General features: G+C 41.4%; 1 protein-coding gene across 3 annotated transcripts in view; it reads right to left on the minus strand.

Moving 5' to 3' along the window:
• Window positions 1-857: 857 nt before the first annotated feature.
• The window catches only part of LOC117025942 (aldehyde oxidase 4-like), a 129,522-nt gene continuing 111,254 nt past the window's right edge, over window positions 858-19,125 (minus strand). For all 3 annotated transcript variants that reach the window (XM_033112318.1, XM_033112320.1, XM_033112319.1), the window contains 10 exons: window positions 15,752-15,979; window positions 13,228-13,323; window positions 11,946-12,074; window positions 9,549-9,623; window positions 8,612-8,664; window positions 8,045-8,159; window positions 7,805-7,870; window positions 5,271-5,456; window positions 3,244-3,411; window positions 858-1,095 (listed from right to left, as the gene is read on the minus strand). In XM_033112318.1, the coding sequence (XP_032968209.1) occupies window positions 1,042-1,095; window positions 3,244-3,411; window positions 5,271-5,456; window positions 7,805-7,870; window positions 8,045-8,159; window positions 8,612-8,664; window positions 9,549-9,623; window positions 11,946-12,074; window positions 13,228-13,323; window positions 15,752-15,979 (1,170 nt within the window). In that variant the 3' untranslated portion in view covers window positions 858-1,041. The remainder of the gene's footprint in view (window positions 1,096-3,243; window positions 3,412-5,270; window positions 5,457-7,804; window positions 7,871-8,044; window positions 8,160-8,611; window positions 8,665-9,548; window positions 9,624-11,945; window positions 12,075-13,227; window positions 13,324-15,751; window positions 15,980-19,125) is intronic.

Here is a 19,125-nt window from a genome sequence, read left to right on the forward strand (position 1 = left end):
GCATCAGGCTGTGTGGGAGAGGGGTTCTCTCCACCATAGGTTAGGGGAGTCCTGAAAATCCGTACCTTGAGAAATGTAAATCTGGAGGAGAGTTTGCTCCTTTGGAGTATGAGTGGGGCATAGAGAAAGTTTGACATTGGTGTGACTAGGAGGTCACCTGCCAAATGAGTCACATGTACCCTTCCTGCCCCTGGGTCTGGGTGAGTATGAGGAGTGGGCCTGGGGGGGTAGAACATCTGGCCAAAGAGGAGTATTCTCAAGCCTTAAGAATTTCAACTTGCTTGGGACCTGCCATCCCTTTCTTCTTTCCTATTTCTCCCTTTGGAATGCTAATGTCTATTCTATGCCTACCCGCCATGTATTTTGGAAGCACATAACATGTTTGGTTTCCTGGGTTCACAGCTGGAGAGCAATTTGCCTATATATATATGAGAAGGACATGAATTTTAGGGGGCTTCGGTGTGGAATAGTATGGTCTGAATGTTTGTGTCCCCCCAAATTCATATGTTGAATCCTAACCCCCCAGGTGATGTTAGTAGGAGGTGTAGCCTTTGGGAGGCGAAGAAGTCATGAGGTAGAGCCTTCCTATTTGGAACTAGTGCCCTTATAAAAGAAGCCCCAGAGAGTGCCCTTTCCTCTTCCACAGTAGGAAGATAGCAGTCTGTGCTCACCAGACACCAAATCTGCTGGTACCTAGATCTTCGACTTCCTGGCCTCCAGAATTGTGAGAAATAAATGTTTGTTTTTTATAAGCCACCTAGTCTATGGTATTATGTTATGGTCCCAAATGGACTGAGACAAACCCCCATGATGTTGTAGATCTTCAGGATAATGCAAGCAAAAATAATTTTGACCCTTTATTTTATATTTTGGTGAAAATTTGCATCCTAAAACATAATCATGCAGTGACCTAAACTACAGAGAATAATTAAAACATGCAAAAATTACCCTTGACAATTGGGAGCCAACTTATATTTTGCTCTAGTTTGAAAATGTTAAGGTCAATCACGAACTCTTTCATTTTCTAAGGAAAATATAGGATTAAGATACACGGATGGACCAAGGTGTAAATGTTGAAGGATCATCTCTGGGTATCTGAAAAAGATCAAAAGAAGGAAGATAGTTACTAATAACACATTGTTATGGTGAAGAAACAAAACAGAAACAGACTCGCAGATACAGAGAACCAACTGATGGTTGCCAGATGGGAGAGGTGTTGGGAGGATGGGTGAAAAAGGGGAAGGGAGTAAGAAGTACAATAGTCATGGGGGTGTAAAGTACAGTATAGGGAATATAGTCAATAATATTGTAATAACTATGTATGGTATCAGGTGGATACTAGACTTATTGGGGAGAACACTTTGTAATTTATATAAATGTCTAACCACTATGCTATACACCTAAAACTAACATAATATTGAATGTCAGCTGTAATTGAAAAAATAAAAAAACAAAAAAAACCTTAATGAACAGGTCAAGGAAGAAAATCTGTTTAATCATCTCAATAAAATAAAAGCTTCTGAAATTCACAGCTGTTCAAAAATAAAAGGGGTCTGAATTCTGCTGGTGTGCCCATGTAGCCTATGGCCATCTATCCCTTTCTACTGCCTGGAGCACAGTTATGACATCAGCGGTGCAGCCAGCATCTTGTAATTGTGAGATTGAAAGCCACATTCTGAGGAAAGTGGAACAGGAACAGGGAAGTAACCTACATCCCAGATGGCATTATTGGACTTCCCTGGGCTGCAGAACTTCTTTTTGTTTCTGAAAATAAATTTCTTTCTTGTTTTTAAAAAAGTTGCTGTGATATGAAAAAAATTGTACTTAAGAAAGATTGTTTTTTTAAAAAAGAACAAATCAATGTCCACTTTATCCTTATCAAAATCATAATTTTCATGTTTCTTTCAGTCCTTGAGTCATAAATGTCCTTATTCTCATAAACATCTTTTTTTGGATCGATTTATTGCCCCTATTATTATTATTACTATTATTTTATTAGTTTCAGGTGTACAAAGCAATGTAATAGTTAGACATTTCAACCCCTCATAAAGTGATAACCCACCCCCAAGCTACTACTCCTCTGACATCGTATATAACTGTTCCAATGCCATTGACTCTCTTCCCTATGCTATACTCCACATCCTGTGACTATATGTACCTGTGTATTTATAGTCGACATTCAATATTACTCTATTTCAGCTTCAGGTGTATTGCACATTGGTCAGGCATCTACACAGTCTTTGACATGATCCCCTGGTAAGTCCAGTGCCCGTCTGGCACCTTACCTGATCTTTACAACATTGTTGATTATATTCCCCCTATTGTATTAACTATCGATTTGTATTCCTTAATGCCTTCACCTTTTTCACCCTGCCCCCAACCCCATTTCCATCTATCACCCTGATAGATCTAGTACCTATCTGGCACCACACCTAGTTATTACAATATTGTTCACTATATTCCTTATGCTATACCCTCCATCCCCACGACTACTGTGTAACACCCAACTTGTACTTCTTAGTCCCTTCCCCTTCCACCCATCCTTAATTCCCCTCCCATCTTAAAGAAGTCCCTCTAAGAGTCTTTGTAATACTGGTTTGGTGGTGATGAACTTCTCATAAACTTCTTGTGTTTGGAATAAGATGCATCTTATTAGGAGACCCTGAAATTTCAAAGGCATAAAATACAATCTAATTTTATGCCAGAAACTCAGTTAGGGCTGCAGTAAGCAGCTGAATACAGGAATAGTCTCTGATGATAGTTCCAGATATATTTTTAGCAGCTGGAAAATGGAACTATATTCTATTAATGTGTGACCCAGTGACTTGATATTTTAAGTTATTTTTATTAGTTTGCTTAACAGATACTTTCCAAATAATTGACCAGATCAGATATGTATTTAATCTAATTTGGTTATTGAGTTAATGAAAATATCACATCAACTGCATTTCAACCAAATGTTTAAAGAAATAACCTACTACTTCCATTTGCTATTAATCCTGACTGAATTGGGTGTGTTTTTCTTTGGGGTCAGAAACAATTAAACCATCATTTAGAGAGGTTCACTCACTTTGCAGTTGCTTTGAAGCATATAGGTAGAAGCAAGTGGAGGAAAAATGAGAATTTTCATTGGAAGAGATGAACCTGCCCTGTCAAGTTTGTCATGGTTACCAAACTTACGCCAAGAACCTGAAAGTTCATGTAAAGGAGATTACAACAGGAGCCTCTCCTCACGACCCTTACCATCTCCGTAAACTGATCCATACAATTCATTCTAATCAACTCAGGAGTTGCTGGGCTATTCAGGGTGAAGCTCGTGGTCAACCCTCTTTCTCTTCGGGCAGCAGTCACTGCATCTTGTATGGCAAAAAACACGGAGGATCCCAAGAACATTGAAGCCTCACCCAGTCCCTGAGAAGGAGTGCAAAAGGCCATCAGAAATGCATGGTTCTTTTAGGACTAATTTGTGTTCACACACACACACACACACACACACACACATACACACACTCTCAGTCACCTCTTCTGGCTTTATTACCGTCAGAGTGGAGTGTGCCTGACTTGCCAGAATTGATTCCCCTCATGCCGATTTGTGTGTGGGGTCCTCCTTAGAGTAGCTCATGAAAATGCCCCAGGACATCAGGAGAGCAGGGCAACTACAAACTCCTGTTCCTCCACCCAGGTCAAGAAGACAAAAGCCCTTGATGCCCTGTAGGGTACTCCAACTTTGGTTTCAGACCATTTGTGTTTAACGCAAGACCACAACAAAACCACAATCTTTGTAGCTGAGCTTGAAAGACAGTGAGCTGGTTGCCTCTGGACTGCTGAGTTTTCACATGTGCTCACTTCCCTGGTGTGGGTTGGATGCTTTTGAATTAACAGTGTGGGGGCATTGTATTCTGAATAATTCTCGTACTGATTTTTCTTCTTTGTTCCTTCAAAGTCATCGGGTCTTTTGTCTATGTCCAGGGCTTTAGAAGAGAGATGGGACAAAGTGCCCTAAGTAAATAAAGACTATCCCATGCTGTGGTTTTTACTCTGAAGCAGATGTGGAAGGACAGGGGGAGCTGGTGAAAGAAGTGGTTTCGTCTGAGGTGAGGAGGAAGGGAGGTCTTGTGCCCTATTTGGAGCAGAACCGGCATGGAGGTGGCAAGACCTCAAGAGGCAGGGTCAGTGAGGACAGTCGTTAGAGATGTCCCTGGCCAAAGTCTGGTGCACAAGTGGAGATAGAGGCCTTTCATACAGAAAGTCTGACCTTCCTGCCAACTTTGACCTACTCCTGAGAAAGAGGGAGAATTCCCTGAAAGCCTGAGGTTAAAGATGCCATCTGTATGGCCAGATATGGGCTCCGAATAGCACTTACTTTGGAGAAGTTGTGTTTTGTATACTTGCGTTCGAGAACCTTTCCCTTAAGTCTATATGGGCCAGTGAGACGCCCCCTGGCTACAGGGAACATGGGTCAACACCTCTTGTGTCAGTGGCTATTAAAACCTCAGAGAAAATCAATGGTCAGGGAGAAACTTGTTTGAAAACCCATGCTGACTTGGGAAGGGTGTGAGAAAGGAAGAATTGAATCTGGAGGACCTGTGGAAAGGGTGCACAAAAGAAGACTCTGGGCTGGTGAAATTTGCCTCAAACTTCAGTTTTGTCTCATGGTGGCACTTAGCCTAATGAATCAAGATGTTTGACTCCTCCTTTACCCATCTTGTTTGATTTAAATTTGTTTCATGATCTCTCTCAAGAGTGAAGATTCTATTTGGGTTTCTGAAGGTCAGTGAGCACCACTTTGTCATGAGTTTGTTTTTCTTTTCCCATCTCGCTTTGGGATGTGCAATTGCAAGGAGTAAGCAAATTCAGGAGACTGTTTCATTACTTCTTGAAGGAGTATGGGCTCAACTAAGCACCTCTCCAATTCATGTGCTGAAGTCCTAAACCCCAGTGCCCCAGTGTATGACCATATTTGGAGATAAGGTCTTTAGAGAGACAATGAAGCTAAAATGAGGTCTTTGGGGTTGCTTATAAGAAAAGGAAATTAGGACACAGAGAGAGTGACATCAGACATGTGCACACACAGAAAGATGATTCTGTGAGGACAGTGGGAAGGTGGCTATCTGCAAGCTGAAGGGAGGCCTCAGAAGAAATCAAACCTTGATCTTGGACTTCCAGCCTCCAGAACTGAGAGAAAATGTACTTCTGTTTTTTAATTCATCCAGTCAAATATTTTGCTATGGCAGCCCTAGCAAACGAATAGAGAGATCTCAAGTTCTTACCTTGGATGAGTAGATGGCTATGGGATTTTGGGAACGCACAAAAGTGACATAGAACTCTTCTGGTATTTCAGCGACTGCGGGGATTTTGTAGTCATTTGTACCCCGAGAATAAAGCACACCTTCTGGGGAATATTTCAGTTCTTCTGTGGTATATAATCCCATGCCTTGAATAAATCCTCCTTCAACCTATAGGCAAAATAGTCCCAGTTTGTAAGCATATGATATTGATTGGATAAATATTCCCATGGGACTGCACATGGAGCTCTGAACCATAGTAAGCCATTTTTGAAAGAACTATGACAGACTTTACAAAAGGTCATTCAGGATGTGGTGCCTGCCGTCCTGCTTGGCCTCATCGCTAGCTCTTCTTGCCCAGCTATCCCGCATTCCAGGTACCCGACACTTGTCAAATTCCAGGTAACCCTCCAAGCTCACCAGATTCCTTCAGACCTCCAAGTCTTGGTAAAGGCAGTAGCACCTGACTCTCTTCACTGCTCCCCACCTCAGCTTGTCCACCTGGTAAACTCCTATTCATCCTCCAAGTTCCAGCGGAAGCATACCTGCCTCTTTGGAGCCTTTGGAATCCTCCCACCATCTCCTGGGTGGATTTAGAAACTGCTCCTTCCAGGCTCACTGCATTTGAACCCATTCCCCCATCAGGGTGGCACTCAGAGGGAATTTTCCTGGTTGAACTCTCTCACTTTTGCTCTTGCTTCACTCTCTCTTGCTAATTTATAAGTATACTGAGTCCTGGCCTTCTTGCATCGTGTACTTAGCATGGTGCCTGGTACATAAATTCTCAATAAACTTCTGTTGAATTAGATGAAAAAGAAGCTACCATTAAAGGAACAGGAACTAGAATAAATGGAATCAAGACACTATTTATTATAATATTTGGATTTGTTAACTTCCTTTTGTAAATTACCATGGAGAGTAGATCAATGTTAAACCAGGTGGGTTGGAAGAAATATTTCTATTAAATTAAATATTTTTTTATTAAAAGCCATGTTGAGTTTTAATTGCAAACTATTATGATCTTAGGGAAAAAGGCTTAAGGTCCTATTTAAGGGGTTGTCTGCCTTGAGGTTAAACAAATTGAAGGAAAGTTAGTGTTTGCATTTTATCGATTTGTAAACAAATTTAGATGCTGCATTTGGATCTTTCCAAATGCTTGCCCCTAAAGGAAAAGATTGAAGTCCAAGAATTCCAGTCCAACACACTTCTGGTTTTCTTTCCTTTTCCAATGGGACCAATGTAGTGTTTTTCCTGTACATCTATATTTTTGCCTTTGCTTAAGCAATAAAGAGGCAGTAACAAGCTGGGAGGAGGGGATAGAAAGGGGAAAGGGAGTTGGGGCCTGAGGCGAGCTTTGGTTCTCAAACTTCACAGACTTAAGATGAGTTTCAGGTGCAGATTACAAGTCCCAGTTTAGCAAAGTTATGATGGAGAAGTCTGCGCCTGAGTGGGCATAGGAATCCACATTTCCAATAAACACTATAGGTGCTTTTGTTGCAGAGTCTGAGGACCACATTTTGAGGAACACTAAGGGAACAGTTAAATTTTTCCTCAGAAAGCCCAACGGCCAATCTAGGTCGACCAATCTCTTAGGATTTTGGAGGGCGGGGAGCTGTTGGTAGACGAAAGTACCACATGTCTTTCAGGTTTAATGCCAAGCTGCTCAACCTGTCCAGCTACTCAGGTGTAGACTGTGGACCAGCTGCCTCACTTCACCTCGGAGCTGGTGGGCAGGTCGGGGGTGAGGTGATGCAGCTGGCCCGTTGGCCCCACTTTGAGTAACAAGGCTAGAAAAAAAAAAAAAAGCAAAGCTACACCAACAGCTGGAAAGATTGTAACTTAAAGTTTAAAAAGGCTGTGGGTGGGCGGTGGGATCGCTCAGTTGGTTAGAGCGCGCGCTCTGAAAAACAGTGTTGCCGGTTCGATTCTGACATGGGCCAGTGAGCTGTGCCCTCCACAACTAGATTGAAGGACACGACTTGGAGCTGATGGGCCCTGGAGAAACACACTGTTCCCCAATATTCCCCAATTAGAAAAAAAAACAAAAAACGATTTCACTCTTAAAAAAAGGCTTTGGATGCATTAATTTCATTTATCTGTGAGATAAAAAGTCAAAAATTCAGCAAAGGGGAAAAATTGTGTTTAAGTATTTCTTTTTCCCTTATATTTCTCTAAATTGTTCAGTCTATTTAAATTCAATAGTAATTTGAATACTAATGCAATTTTATCATGTATTTATATAATGTTACCTAATTATTAACATTAATTAATTGTACATTAATTAACTAGAAGGCATGGAGAATTATAAAGCAGGATAACTCACACATATACCTACCACGCAAAGACAACCATTGTTTACTTTTTCTTGAATTTTCAATCTATTATTTTTTTTGTGTGTAATATAACACATATTGCAGAATACTTGCACCAGGTAAAAATGCCATTTGGAGAACTCTGGGAAATAATATTCTGAATGGAATTGACCAAAAGTCCCTTTGGGGTGGTTGGGTATCACGCACCTGCCCAATGTCCAATGCTGGATTTATGCTGAAAGCAGCATCTATGAAGATGTCAGTCCTAAGGAGCTGTGCCAAGAGAAAATATATCATGGAAAATATTAACATTATTGATTTAAAATAGATCTTTACTAACTGTCCCTGGTTCTTCCACCGGCAGGATCAGGGCGGTTATTGTTACAGCATAGAAAATGCATCCATGTTCACCCTATGAAGATGGTGAACACCAATGTCGCTCTTTACCTTGTGAGCCCCGGTCAGACAGTCGACTTCAACCTCAGAACAGGAAACTCCGTAAAGATAATACGGAAAAGCATGACCTTCCTCCTTCTCCCAGTCCATATTTGTCTGGTAGCCTCTGAGAAGAGAAATCAGGAGTGAAATAAAGGCACTTCCCCACCAGTGGTCTGATCACCTGTGGTGCTCTGGGTCCTGGGGATGAACAGAGATCCTACCTCCTGGCTGAAGGCCTGTCTCCCCTTCTGTGAGGGGGACTGTGGTGAGCAGAGAGGCAAGAGTACCACCGTGGACATGGGGAGAAGGTCCACTAGTGTCTGAGCCCTACTCTCCAGCACACAGTTACTGGGATGGGTCAGATGTGTGTCCCTCCTGGTTGGTAAACAGCTGTGGCCCCAAGGAGTCCCTGGCCCCTCCCCCCCCATCTCCATCCCCACCCCCAGGACCCATGACTGAAGGTTTAACACTGGGCACAGCAGAGCTCCAGTGTGCTCCAGGCATCTGTTCAGATTGATGAGCGCACACCATCTCTGCCCAAGTATGATTCTAAACCAAGGTGAAAAAGTCCTTTACTTGAAATATCCAGTCGTTGACAGGCTGATGGATTCTTGGAAGGCTTTTTCAATCTGGAAGGCATGATCGGTTACAAAGAAATATAAGTTTAGGAAAAGTAATGAAAAATTCCACACTGAGCTTGCCTCCTCTTGTTTGCTCACTGCAGCCACATTCATCTCGAGCACAATACACCTTGTAAAAGCCATAGGTCACGCTTTTCAAGGGAGGTGCTCAAAGGCAGCTGCCAGCTGTGCTCTGGGACCCTCTAGTTTTTGGAGTTGCACAGTGTAAAGGTTATTATTTTTTCACCCTTTTCGGCTTTTTAAATTAGGGAGGGGGCTAGGCCATATTCATGTACTTATGTGCATAGGCACGTACACAGGAAGATGTATATGTATATATACATATACACACACATATGTATACATATGTATCTGTGTGCATTATATGTATGTGTGCATTTTTAACCTGCTTTTTCCCAAAGAATTCGATTGGCTGTCACAGTATATATAGTGTGTCAGCTTTCCAGCTGGAGCAAACTGGGTAGGGCTGGGAATAATAATACTAGTGATAATCGGAATAATTATTAAAAATAATTTTTTGCTATTAGGACTGCTATTATCTCCATTGCTCTGGTGAGAACACCAAGGCTCTGAGACACGGAGGAGGAACTCATCCCACAGGAACTTGTGACAGAGCTGGGGCAGCAACCCCAGTATGTTTTTACTTTCAAGCCAATGCTGTTACCAGGCTCTGTGAGAAATTAGGCTCTGAGATAAAGGCAGGTGTTCATGAACACCGACATCGCTTTCACTCTTCTGGAAAAGCAGAAGTACATGTTAATAAATACTTTGTTTCCTGAATGGACACCACCAGCCAGCCCATGCACTTGGGGCATGTACCCAACAGGATGTACTTGCCTTTTCCTGGTGGGGATGATAAGGGGAACACTCACCCAGTCCTCCCATTTTCCCTTAGGGTTTTTCCTGATGATTGGTTGAAGACGGGCCATGAGAATTTGGCAGGCATTCTAAAAATAAATATTTCAAATGGCATAGGATATAAAAGCCACGGGGAATAGCAAAATGTTAAATAGTTAAAAATCAATTCAAATGTCAAATGTCAATCAATTCGATGTTCCGTTGAGGAACCCGCTTCCCAGTCTTCAAGGCAGGGTTTCTTATACTTGAGTAATACATGGAACACCTTTGAAAGAAGCAAGTATTCCTGTGCATCCTGCAGTGTTAAAATTATGTTTATTATAATGTGGTTTAAGTGCATGCTAACATAAATCCAGGTTGAGTCTTCTTAGAGTTATAGCTCTTTAACAGCGATAAAGCAAAAACAAAAATGACAAAGTATGTAGACCAATCCATATATCAATAAAACCAAAATAACAATATTAATCATCCTTCATGTTTTCTGGAGCTAAACTGCTGCTTGGAATATGGAAAATGTCTTGACTGCTGTGGCATACATACTTCGGAGTTCACTGTACCTATTGCTTATAAACTAATGGATCAATTTTCTCTCCACTCTTCTTATTTAAATCGCTGTTAGATTTTCATTTGCATTTATACCTTGCCATCATCTGCTCCTCAAGAAAACATCATTCACGTATAAAGTCTTGCCCTTGTTGCCTTGATACAAAATATACTTCTTGGTCCCAAATGTAGGCAAAGAGATTTCATGGCAGTACTCCACTTATAAAATGGTCATGCTGATGATGCAAAAAGTGCTTGTTTTAATTGAAGTGAAAAATTCAATTAAATTTCAATTTCAGTTATTGCTGTGAAATCTCGATCTCCTGAGATTATACCTGCCAACCCTGGGTGTCCATGGGCCCCAGCTTGGCTTCCTCTCTGAATTCAAATACAAATCTGTTCATATGTGTGCCCTGACTTATTTATCGCAGCCTTAGAACACTCCTCATGCCCTCTCTTCATCTCTGTTCCTTCTGTTCTGTCATCCCCTCTTTGGGATATGGTCTCTGGCTTCTCATGCATTAGCGAGATCCCAGTGTTCATAAATCTATCTTTGCTGGTACATTCAGTTTTCAATCACTGACCCCATTACAAATGGAGGCCTTCCAAAAGAGGGCCACGTCCAAGGCAAACCCAAGTAGCACAGTTCCTGCCTGTCCACATATCAGATGTTCTTCCCCTTATCGTGCCCTGACCACAATACTCCTGTGCACAGCTTTACACACAACAGTCTGACACTCTCCTGAGGTAAGTTTTCCCTTTAAGAAAGTGAGGTATTGCAGAGAACATTTGTAATTCTTTTGTGACATCCTGAATTGCTTTCTTTGTGTGGAGAATTCTCTCACCTTACATTCCTTGGTAGGGTCGCCTCCCCCTATTGAAGCTTCAAATGCCAGATATTAATTTGTCCAGTTTCCTTTGCATTATAGAAAATTTCAAAATACACAGAGGTAGAGAGGATAGTACAATTCCCTTAAACCCTTTACCCAGCTTCAACAATGAGCATTTACACGCCAACCTCACCCCCAGCTATCTGTCTTACCTCTTCTCCCACCTCACTCTCCTTTGCTCTTTCTGCTCCAGCTACCCTCACTTCCCTGCAGCTCCTTAAGCACAGTAAGCGAGCTCCCTCTGCTCCCAAGTACCTCCATGGCTTCTTTCCTTGCTGCAATCAGGACCAGGCTCACGGATGACCAGTCAGTGCCTGGTCTGTTTTCCCTGCTGCCTAAGAGGGCAGCTCCAATTCTTGCACTTTCTCTTTTCATAACTTCCTTTATTTTGATTCATAACACCTGTCACTATGTTTCATTTTCTCTTTTCTCTCTCTCTCTCTCTCTCTCTCCCTTCCTTCCTTCTTTCCTTCCTTCCTTCTTCTCTCTCTCTCTCTCTCTCATTATTTACTGATTTATTATTTATTAATGAAATGTAGGCTAGGAAGCTGGGTGGGGACAGGGGAGAAAGTACAGGGAGGGATGGAGAGAAGACACGCCACCTGCTTTCTACCTGCAGGTCCAAGCACGGAAGTAGCAGAGACACTGCAATTTGAAGTGCATTTTGGAATTTTAACCGGACATTTCAATAATTGAAATGGGATATTTTCTGCAAATAAAAGTGATCAAGGGATTTTTAGTCATCTTAGAGTGATTAGAAAAATTATAGGTAGATTTTATGTAAGGGGAGGGAAGAAGAAGGCCACAGAGGGAGCTCCAAACATTTGGAGTCTCTGCTCGGCCAGTAAGTAGCTCAGTGACCTAGAACTAGCCACTTGACCTCTCCTGGCCTCAGTTTCAGCTTCCATAAAAGAAGGGGCTGGACAAGGATCCTTCCAGCATTGTCCCTGGGTGACTGAGAAATGGAAGAAAAGTCACCTGCACGGCCTTTCCATTGGTGTCTGTCCCCATTGACGCCGCTGTGAAGACAGCATTGGGGACTGTGACTGTGCTCGTTTCATACGGGTGTATATACGATGAGGGGATGTTCAGTTCTCGACTAGCCACCTGCCAGAAGCAGAAGAAAACCGTTATTTATTTCACTGACTCTAAGCCTCCCTTGCTCTCCAATTGAAAACTTTAAAATTCTTTTTTGAACTGAGTATCAAACTTGGCTATCTTATAGGAACAAACATTTAAGATAGCATCTAGGGTCTTATATGTAGATTATAAGTTTGAAGATTTTAAATGGCACTGTAAAAGATACATTGCTTTCCACAGCTATGTTGCCAACTAAAGCATCTTCTTGTGCTTTCATAGAAGAATCTTCCTGTTCTTTCACCGGTTTCATAGAAGCCACGTGGCAGTATGGTCACTCTGAGACATCTAGCATAGTAAGATATACATGCAGGCAAGTTTGAAGTCCCTTCAAGCTAGAAGATACATACAGTCTCATTGTTTTGCCTTCATCTTCTTCTGCGGTGTATAGACATTTAGCAGATTATGTTTCCTTCGTGCGACATTTTGCAGGCATAAGGGTTTTATTGTAAAGAAGCAAGATCTATTCAAAGAAGGCCCTGTGGATTTTTGTGATTTCCTAATTCCAAACACACTATTAAATAGTATTATTTCCTTAAAGAAAATGTCTTCTCTATATTTCTCATTGAGAGAAAAGCTTTGACCCCACCTACCCACATTTTTAATTCAAATTTCATATTCAACAAATTCTTATTTAATATTAGAAGAGAAAACTTCCTACTGCAAACAATCTCTTGCTCTTTCAACGACTTCTGTGAATTAGCACACATAACAGCCAATCACATGGAGTTCCTAAGGAGACTGAATTCTAAGAACATAATTTCTCATCCTATTCAACGCTTTCATTTCGAATGAGGATGTGAATTAATACCGTAGTGCTTTGAGCAGTTGCCAGAAAGCTGAAAAGTAGTTTATCTTTGAAAATTTGAATCATATGTTTCAGAGGACCTATGGACTTGGTTCTTTCGTATGCAGAAATAATAATATAACATATTTCCTCAATTTGAACTCCCACTTCCATCAGCCCCCTGCAGTCTTGTGTGTCTGATATCAAAATGAGTCTTATAATTGACCTGTGCACTTAGTGTGACAGTACTTCTCCTGCTCAACAAGAAAAGAGCTGTTAAACTGACTGTACAGGGCTATAGTCTTCCACCGTAGAGAAAATGGGTACTTATCTCACCTGTACCATTTTGGTGTAGAGGCCTTGTCCAAATTCACAGCCACCATGAATCACCAAGACAGAACCATCGAGATAGATGTGGACTAGAGCGGCAGCCTGGTGGGGAATAATTATAATACCAGTTTGGAAACTGATGCGGCCAAATGTTGCTGTGAGTTTAGCTGAGGCTCCCAAGTGAATGGTTTGCTTCATTGATCCAATCTCTCATTGTTTATATTGGAGAAGAAAGCTATGGTTGGTGGCGATAGCCAATCCCTTTCAATATCCCCCAGACTTGAAAACCAGCACTGTTAGGTAGGTGAATGGTGGCTCGTCTCTACTCCCACCATCTCCTGCCCACCTGGAGGTCTTGTGTGGTTGTCTTGGAAGCTGCCTCTCCAAAGCACCATCCTGTACAATATTTTATTATTCTTTCCTCCCTGCACGTAAAGATTAATTTTAAAGTAAGTGGAACCTGTAGGAGTAAATTTCCAGGCACAACTTTCACTGGATACTAGAGGAGCAGGGAGAACCTTGGGATGTTTTAATAGTTTCCAAATACTTCTGACCTTTAGAATTATGGTGGGGGTGTGGTATGGCCAAATTTTGGGAATTCCAATTCATTAGAAGGTTGGAAGTGGAGCCCTGGTGCCCATTTTTTTTTTTTTAAGCTCTCAGGTGTTTTTGATGATTGGCCAAGTTTGGCATCCAATGATTTAGTTCAAATTCTTCACTTTGCATGTGGGGGAATAGAAGCCTAGAGAGGAAAATGCTTGGCCAAACCCAGTGCCTAGTTCATGGTAAAGTCAGGAATAGAACCCACAGCTCTTAACTTGAGCCCAGCATCTTCCACACCCATGCCATGCTGCCACCTTCAAACTAGAAGCTGTTGTCCCTCTGTGGGATTGAGCGTGTGGCTCCAGGAATCGGACCAAGGAGGGATGAAGTGGGGAGGCTGGGCTATGTCAGGTGGTTCTGCAAATTATTAGAATTTTCCTTTAGAGAAGTCCTCATCATATGCTCACGTACGTGCCCCAGCATCCTGCATCTACCCCCTTGGGACCTCTATCCCCATGTTGATACCACAAGGATACGCAAGTGTCCTTGCTACCACACATTCGAAATATCAACTAATTTAGCTAAGCCAGTCTCCTGGGTCTGAGACTGTAGTCTCAGGACCATCAAGTTCTCTGTAGGAACTTTTAAACTTTGTGCTTCCATCTCATGGCAATTTAACAAGAGTAATGGATGACCATGTATCAAAGGGTATTGCCACATGCTTTCAGAGCCCATGTTTGATTTTATGTTGATGATTGTATAAGCACCAAGTAGGACTACTTTAATTGATGGGGCATGTTAAAGACAAAAGGTGGGACAGTGAGTCATCACACCCCACACAAACATTTAGAATAAAGACTTCAAAATGACTTGAAGTGCATCAGCAGCCAGAACCACCATCAGTTTGTGAATATTTAGTTTTAGAAAAGCAACAACATCTACCACATTAACATACTATTTTGAATATTACTGGTACTTATAGTACTATTTTATTTAATTTCCAAATTTGTATTTTATAAAGGCATAAGAGCTATAAGAAGCTTATTTTTGCTTTGTGGTTATACACGGTTAAACAACATTAAATAATTTAAGCAACCATTTAGAGTCCACAAATTTTTTTTTTCCCTTTTAAGGGAGTCTGTTTGTTATTCTTGTTTCAGGAGTACTCCCTGGGGTAAAGACTGAACGTCTGCTCCAAGTGTGCAGTTCTCATGGCCTTCCCCTCCCTCCTTCTCATTTTGCTTGCTACCTTGTCAGTAGACTCTGAGGGAGCTTGTGACAGAATATAATTTTGATAAGAGACAGCTTGGGCATCCCTCAGCTACACCATGAGGAGGCCTATATTCTTTCCTTGGCAAAGATTTGCTTATGGGGACATTTCAGAGATTGATGGGGATAGAAGCAAAAATAATAATAATAATAATAATAATAATAATAATAATAAGCAGAATCAGTAACAGAACCCCACAAAAAACTGTTTAAGGTGAAACTAAACAGAAGGCACAATAGTCATGGAACCTCAATATGGTAACTCTGGATTTCTGTGTGAATGGGGAAGCTCTGCCTGTTCTCATGTGTTTTTGAAAGCTCTGTCTTCAAATGACCCTACTGCCATCATTAAGAAATTAGGAATGAGAGAAAGGGATCCTCTTGCTTCCCCCTATTTTTTCATGAACTTGAAATTTGACCTCATACCTCAATACTCATGTTTGGAGCGCTGCCCAAGACCAGACCTCCTTGACCTGGACTTTATCAGTTGATTGCTTTCTGAGGGCTCAGATAGTGCGTCACACCAGGTCTTCCCTGAGGATACCCATGGTCCCCAAGTTCTTGCCTAAATCCACTTTGTTTCCTGCTATAGGAAACTGCCCCAGTTTCTTCTTTCTCCTGAGAGGGGACCATACGTAGTTGCTCACGATTGCCTTTTTCAGATAGCTAGTCGTGTGGAGAAGGGTTTTTCATGGAAAAACATTTCTCCCAACCTCACCTGATTAAGGTAGGTGTAGGGTATCCCAACAGTAAATTTCATGGGGATCACGGAGAGCCCCTTTTTCTTCCAGTAATTCTTTTTGTTAAATTCCTCAGCGGCCTGTTTCCTAGCATAGAATGAAGATTTCTCCAGACATTCTTTCCAGCATCTTCGCAAAGGCTCTGGGTTAAACATGTCCTTATAGGCTGTTTTACTAATTCTCTTATACATGTTTATTTCTCTAATCTGAAAGACAAGAAAATAAAAAGGATTTCAAAGATATATGCTTATTCTATATGTGAAGATGTATTTTTGTTATACACCTGACATGAAGAAAGTCTTTCTGAAAAAAGAAACAACTACTTAAATGGCTATAAATATGTAAATGCAAATATAAATATATAAACATAATGATAACAACAATAATTATAACGATAGAAACTACTATTGAACACTTTTTGTGCTCCAGGATATAAGCTAAGTGTATGATCTCAATTAACTTTACAGTAATCCTGAAACATAGTAGGTACTATTATGAGCCCTGTGACAAGTTTTGTTAGTGGTGAGACAAAATTCTTCTGACTCAAACTTCTTTTACTCTTACATAATGTTTCATTATTCTTAACTGTCCTCAAATTAGTTTCTCAAATCTGAACTACAGTAGAATGTTTGCATAAATGGCTGTAATAATGCCACCTTCCCTATTCATGCCCTTGAGTGGTTTCATATTGACTCTGGGATTGGCCATGTGACTTGCTTTGGCCAATGGAACAACATATAGGTAATGCAGGCAAAGACTTGAAAAGTGCTTGTGAGACGTCATAAAAATGGCGGCGTGAAGTGAGCCTCTGGAAATCTCCCCTGGAATTTACAACAAATTAAACAGAAATAACTCCACAAAGGACTCCCTGCACAGCAGACAGGCAAGACGAAGAGGCTGACTACTGAATTCACCTAAAGGTGGGCAAATTGCACGTGCGTGGGAGGAGGGAATGGAGAAGTGTGGAGATGGGCCATGCGGGCCCAGGACACAGATCTAGCTCAGTGCTCCAAGCTCGCTGCATCCCGTAACTACCGCAGCTGCAGGAGAGGGCAGAACTCGGACTGCTAGGGCTCTGCTTATGGCCCACAGGGTGGATGGGACAGTATATTACATGGCTGAACCCAATGCTCATGGCAGAGACCTCAGAGAAAGACTGAGGGAAGAAGCCTGAAAACGGTGGTTTAAGCCCTCACTGCCGAGCAGAGAACGGAAGCCTTAGCACTGAGACTAGCCGCACCCTCCTTACCCTCCCAGAGTTGGCTCCAACCCCATCTGTCCAGTGCTAGAAGTGGAACAGTAGTAGTGTCAGATCAAAAGAACAGAATATTTGCAGTTCTGAGAACTGTGCTCCGCAGCCCAACTAGTTCTCACAAAGGAGAGGGAGCCATAGAAGCAGGACTGGCTGTGGTGGGTCCCCGCAGTTGCTCTGGGCCACCTCTCACAACCCCCGCCTCCCGCCCTTGTCCCCACCTATCTGGGTGGATCTCTGCAGGAGTAAATAGAGCTGCTGAAACACATGGGTTCTGAACCTCGTATGGAAAGATCTTTGGAACTTCAGCAGCTCTCTGCATCCCCACAGGGACACGGCGCCCTATGACCCAGGAGAACTGTTAACAGAGGAGAAGCCCGCCTTCCAGGGAATCTCGCCATTGTGTGAGAAGCCAGAATAGTGCAGAGAAAACATAACACTACAGCCTGAGAAAGAATAAAAGACTGCAATCGGAGAGAAAATAAAACATTCTACCAATACCTATTGGAAAACAAAATAAAGGCCTCTATCAACCTGTTGCAGAACCAACTCCTGTAGAAGTTTAGAAAGAGAAATAATAAATCATTAATAGCCATGAATAACCAAGGTAACAAGACAGCTCAGAAAGAAAATGAAACGTCTCCAGAAAATGAACTTAGACATAGAAATATGTGACTTAAATGACAGAGAATTCAAGATTGTAGTTTTGAAAAAAAACTCAGCAAGATGCAAGAAAACACAGACACGCAGTTTAATGAACTCAGAAACACAATCAAAGAACAAAACGAACATTTTACCAAAGAGATTGAAATTTAAAAAAAAGAACCAAATACAATTTCTGGGGATTAAGAACTCAGTAAAAGAAATGAAGAATGAAATAGCCAGCTTAGGTAGTAGAGTTAACCAGATGGAGGAAAGAATCAGTGACATTGAAGATAGAAATCCAGAAATAACATGGCTGGAAGAAGAAAGAGACTTGAGACTTGAAAGAACTCTACAAGAACTTTTTGACTCCATCAGAAAGAGCAACATAAAAATAATGGGCATGCAAGAAGGAGAAGAAAGAGAGAAGGGAACAGAGAGTATATTCAAACAAACAGTTGACGAGAACTTCCTAAACTCGTGGAAAGAACTGGATTCTCAAATCCAAGAAGCAAATAGAACACCTAATTACCTCAACCCCAACAGGCCTTCTCCAAGGCACATTGTATTGAAGCTGTCAAAAATCAACGACAAAGAAAGAATCCTCAAGGTAACCAGGGAAAAGAAGACGGTAACCTACATGGGAAAGCCCATTAGATTATCATCAGATTTTTCAGCAGAAACTCTACAAGCCAGCAAGGAGTGGATTCAAATATTCAAACTATTGAAAGAGAGAAATTATGAGCCAAGAATAATATATCCAGCAAACATATCCATTAGATACATAGAAGGAATAAAGACCTTTGCAGACATACAGAAGCTGAGGGAATTTTCTAACACACAACCTGCATTACAAAAAATACTGAAGGAAGCTATTCAACCAGCATAAATAGGGATAATCTGTGACAACCAAAGCATAAAAGGGGGGAGAGTAAAGGCCTGAACTGGAAGATGGGAATGGAGAAAGTAAGCATGCTGAAGAATGGGATACGCTAAATATGAAACTTCTTTTTACACAAACTTAAGGGTAACGACTCAAAAAAAAATCCAGAACTGAAATATATAATGTAATAAAAGAAGAAACAGAGGGAAAAATCATAGAATACCACCACACGGAAATAATAGACAACAACAAAAGAGCAAAAAAAACTATGGAAACACAGTCTTACTAGAAAACCAAAGGTAGAATGATAGGAAATCCTCACATATCAATAATCACCCTAAGTGGAAAAGGACTGAACTCACCAATAAAAAGGCACAGAGTAGCAGATTGGATCAAAAAACTAAACCCAACCACATGCTGCCTCCAAGAGATACATCTCAGCTACAAAGACAAACACAGACTCAAAGTGAAAGGGTGGAAATTGACACTCCAAGCAACTGGTATCCAGAGAAAATCACGTGTAGCTATACTGATATCAGATGAAACAGACTTCAGGATAAAAAAGGTAACAAGAG

Source organism: Rhinolophus ferrumequinum, chromosome 8, assembly GCF_004115265.2.
Source record: "Rhinolophus ferrumequinum isolate MPI-CBG mRhiFer1 chromosome 8, mRhiFer1_v1.p, whole genome shotgun sequence".
In the NCBI taxonomy this organism is placed as follows: Eukaryota; Metazoa; Chordata; class Mammalia; order Chiroptera; family Rhinolophidae; genus Rhinolophus; species Rhinolophus ferrumequinum.